We start from the raw sequence: 4,781 nt of genomic DNA on the forward strand, positions 1-4,781 counted from the left end.
GAGTACCTTCATTCTTGGACCACGTATTTCTCTCTTTGTTAAATAAATATTGCCATAAGACAGGCAAAATGCTGAATTCACAAGAACATTGTTCAGTGTGGAGAGACAGACAGAGAGGCACAGAGACAGGCCACGTTCTCTGTGTTTCCTGTTGTTATATATATATCAGCTGATCATCCCACTGAGTACCTTCATTCTTGGACCACGTATTTCTCTCTTTGTTAAATAAATATTGCCATAAGACAGGCAAAATGCTGAATTCACAAGAACATTGTTCAAACAAGAGTAGTTCTTGGAAAAACTAAAAAGGATTGCCATGCGCTGTCCAATTTAAATAAAGATTTGAATTTTGTTGGAGATCACTATGATCTACTACCACCTGAATTTTGAGCCAAATACTGTAAAAATTGCTGAGTTATGGTCAATTTTACCTTTTAGCTATGGCAGCAATCTTGGATTTTTATTTAGCATTCAGAATTTGGTCAAGCTTATTTTTCCGCTACTACTATACTAGTTTTCAGCTCTGTAATTCTTAAAATGGCTGAATTAGAGCATTTTTCTTTTTTATTAGCTTAAACTTGTGATTAGCACTTAGTCTGTGGGCTAGGGTGGGATGGGTTGGGTCACGTGAACTTGCCACGTGCTATAAAATTTAAATAAATTGATTTTACTGTTTTTTGGAGATAATTGTGATCTAGCGTCATCCCAAATTTGAGCCAAAAATGACTGAGTTATGGTCAGTTTTGCATTTTAGATATGTTGGCCATCTTGAATTTTTCATTTGGCTTCAGTATGTGATAGAGATCGTTCTTAGCTATAACCACACAAAATTAGCTAAAAATGTTTTAAAATGGCAGAGATACTGCAGTTTCAAATTGGTTCTGGTGGCAATTTTGAATTCTTATTTAGCATTCAGAATTTGTCAAAGCTGGTTCTTGGCTACTACTACACCAGTTTTCAGCTTTAGAAGTCATAAAATGGCTGAATTAAAGCCTTTTTTTAAAAGTAGCATTAGCGGTTAGCTTAAAATTGTGATTAGCATTCAGAATGTGTTGAGTTAGCTCTTAGCTACCACTCCAACAAATTTTGGCTTTGTTTGTCTTAAAACTGCTGAGCAAGCTGGGTGCCATGTTGAATTACTAAAACTCCATCCAGAGGCTACTCTGCACAGTAATCGTCTCAGCCGATCAGAAGGCCAGATTGTGATGTTGTTACAGGGAGGAGCAGCAAGGATCTGCTGCACGTCACTTTCAGCATAAGAAAATTTTTGAAAACTGTAAGGTCTATTCAAAACTCTTTTTAAATTGTGAGTTAGAGAAGACATTGGTTCTTACTTACGAGAGTTTTAAAATTTTTACTGCACTATATCTCAGCGATATGATGAGTTAAATATAGTAATTGTATTACTTCTAAACAGCATCGAGACAGAAATTTAACATTGAAAACATCCAAGAGGGGGTACTTCCCTGTCTTCTGAAACAAAATCATTTGTCCTACAGCAAAACCAGAAATGTTGGCTGAAAAAGACAAAAATGTCTACATTTTGATATATAATTTGTCTGTAGTTTGAAAATTGTGGCCGTAGAAAGAGGTTGTTCGCTAACTTGTAACTAGCATTCACAATGTGATGAGCTAGCCTAAAATTGTTTGTCGTACAGCAAAACCAGAAATATTGAATGAAAGAAGACAGAAATGCCTATGTTTTGAAATATAATTGTCTGTGTATCATGTAAATTGTGGCTGTAAAAAGAAGTTCACTAAATATTTTAAAAGCCAGACAGCTCTCACTCTGGGTGTCATGACTCAGGGTGGCAGATGGGAACTGAGCTCAATGTATTCCTATGAGATTTTTTGATGGTAGATTTTGCAATTTACATAGCCTTGGTAACTCAAAATGCCACTAAAAGTAATAGCACACTTCCCTCGGCTGAGCTGGTCACTTTGATATAACATTTGTAAGGGTGCATGATGACATTCAGGCCGCAATAGTGCACAACTATAAAAATTAATTATAGAGATCCTTTTTTGAAGTGGATAGCAGTAGGTGACACTAGTACTGAGCGATTATTTGATTGCGATTATTGATCGAGAAAAAAATTCGGGTCGATCATGGCGATCAGCTGTGAGCCTCTTGCTTGACAATAATGGTGGAAATGTACGCGACAACAGCCAATCAGAATCCACCTACTCCTGCTCCTCTTCCTTTTTATAAGTTGCTAAGGAAATGCAGACGGAATTGCAGAATTAACCAAAGTCATACAGTATAAAATGCTGAATCTCACAGAGTTCGTTTATTTGGGCGAGTTTCTAAGGTATTTTGGCCTCTGTCGCTTAATGTACCTGCTTTCGGGGGGGGGGGGGGGTGAGCCGCGATGCGCAGCTTGCTAAAGCGTCCTCCAAAAATATGAAAAGGCATTAGGGTAACGTTTAGGACAGAACAATGTCCCAGTGGTTCTTCATTTATCTGGAGATGATGAACTTTTCTGTAAGTTTTAACAGCACACGATGGGCTGGACGTGAAAACCGCTTCCACTTAGTCGCATCACAAACAGCAGCTGAGGGACGCTACAGAATCATGAACACTCAGTAAATACCTTTTTGAATACCTTGCAAAATAATTTAATGTTCTACTGAACCACAGCTATTTGTTATATTAGAGAAAGTGATATAATAGCAGTTGTTTTTTTTTAACTTCTGTAGCTATTTATTTGTTTAATTATTTTTCAGTCACTTTTTTAGGTTAACAAAAAATCATGATATTAATTGTGATAGGACGATATGAAAAAATTAATCGTGATCTTTTTTTTTTGCCGTATCACCCAGCCCTAGGTGCCACTATTCAATTGCTCTCATTAATTTGATTTGGCAAGCCCTAATTAGTCGGATTGCCTGCATTAGTGGAATCAGCAACATCAGTAGTGTATGCATTAGTATATTTAGCAATGGTTGAATTAGCATTAGCAAAAGTTTTATCATATGATTAGCAGTAGTAGCATCAGCAAAATTGTGCTGTAGCATATATATAAGTAAAAAAGTTACAAATAATACCTACTTACATCACCCATCTCCTGAATGAGCCAGTTGTATGAAATATAAAAAACTGAAACAGCACAAAGTAACGCAGCTGTAGGTAAAGCAGAAAACCTGTACATGCTGAATCATTATTGAAAGAATTACACAGTTTATTAAGTAGACAGTTCAAAAAGACTGAAGTGAACTGAATATTTTGATCCTATGAAAATTATAGACAAATGAGAAACAGTGGCAGATGCTGGTCTTTCAAAGAGGGGAAGTTCAATTTCGGGAAGCTAGCTCGCTAGCTGTGACTGGCGCGAGGCTAGTGTGGAGTGTGTCAGCTGTGAGTGCTTTGTGATAGTGGAGGAGCTCAGCAGCACCCGGTGGACAGAAATGACGATAGAAGTCAGAAAGAGTGATAAAAGGCAGTCTCCAAACACAAGCAGCTACAAAAAAACCCCACCAGAAATAGAAGCTCGATATGTCGCGAGTTGTTTTTAACAAAGAAAATGCAGCTAAGAGAATTAGGAAAGTATCCGGTTAAACTCAGAACAGAATGCTCTCACGGATGTTTACACCAAAGATCGCTGATTCACTCATTTTGCTGTCAATCAAAAAAGGGATTCAGCCTCAGACAGATCATCCAATCATCATGCAGAAGCTGAATGTCTGGGCCAGCCGAGGCCAGCCCACTGCCCCATAGACCCCTAGAGATGTTGAGCGTCTGATGGGTGGGACAAAGCCCAGCATTTATCCAATGACTCGTGTTTCCCTGCAGTCTTTGTTTCACTATTGAACTCTGTGGATGCTCAGTGTCCACACTGTTTAAAGCATCATGAAACTGCAGGAATGAGTGAGAGGAAAGCTGCGTCGTTACCAGTGATAAGAAGCTAATTCTGAACAAAAGTTGAGCACGTTGTAGCACATATTTAGTCAATGACATGTACACACAACAGTATATATTAGATCACTTTTTTTGACATTTTAGGGGAAGCTGAGCTTCCCTTGCAGTCTTAGAGCAATCACCTCTGGTGAGAAAACTGATGTGTGTGCAGATTTGATGTTAACAGTTATTTTTCTGTCCTGCATTGTCCTTCTAAGCTCTGACTGCACATGTGGAAGAAGTGTTGACAGATAGTGTCTGGACCCAGTGTGGTTATAAAAAGGAGACCAGCAACTGGATCAGTGACGTGTCACTTTTATGTTTATAAAAAAAATATTTTATGACTATGAGGAACATTGTCTAACAAAACTTTAAATGTTTCAACGCTAAATTATTTAACATGTATATTTCTTCAAAATTTTGTTGTCAAACTGGTGTTTTGTCTGAAACTGATCTTTATAAAGTTTGTATGTTGTGATGTCTTCACTGAATTTGCTTGATAAATGTGTTTTTTCCCCCACAGCTCAGAGACTGAGGGAAACGCTCAACTGCTGTGTGACATGAAACGCCTCAAATTCTTTATGTATTAACGTTCTGAACTTTGTAAATATACTTTATAAATATGTTTTTTTAAATTAAGTTTAAAAACAAGTACTTTCTGTTTAGACTTGTGTGTTTGGAGCCTCCATGTTTTGGCTGAGGTGTAACCTGAGCCAATGTAGGAAGCTGCACCTGATGTAGAACTATTTTGGTCCCACCAGTAGTACCAACTGTAGTCACTGAACCCACCACACACACACACACACACGCCAATGTAGGAAGCTGCACCTGATGTAGAACTATTTTGGTCCCACCAGTAGTACCAACTGTAGTCACTGAACCC

At 37.9% G+C, this 4,781-nt stretch overlaps 1 protein-coding gene across 5 annotated transcripts in view; it reads left to right on the forward strand.

Annotated features, from left to right (window-relative positions):
* Positions 1-4,781, forward strand: part of si:ch211-246m6.4 (transcription factor 15) — a 44,742-nt gene that overhangs the window by 18,404 nt on the left and 21,557 nt on the right. Inside the window, exon 2 of one of the 5 annotated variants that reach the window (XM_014033317.1) lies at positions 4,422-4,629. The exons of 3 other annotated variants lie outside the window; for them this stretch is intronic. In XM_014033317.1, coding sequence (XP_013888771.1) covers positions 4,422-4,433 — 12 coding nt within the window. In that variant the 3' untranslated portion in view covers positions 4,434-4,629. One more of the 5 variants, XM_014033318.1, reaches the window with a different exon arrangement.

Source organism: Austrofundulus limnaeus, unplaced genomic scaffold (assembly GCF_001266775.1).
Source record: "Austrofundulus limnaeus strain Quisiro unplaced genomic scaffold, Austrofundulus_limnaeus-1.0 Scaffold1694, whole genome shotgun sequence".
NCBI lineage: Eukaryota > Metazoa > Chordata > Actinopteri > Cyprinodontiformes > Rivulidae > Austrofundulus > Austrofundulus limnaeus.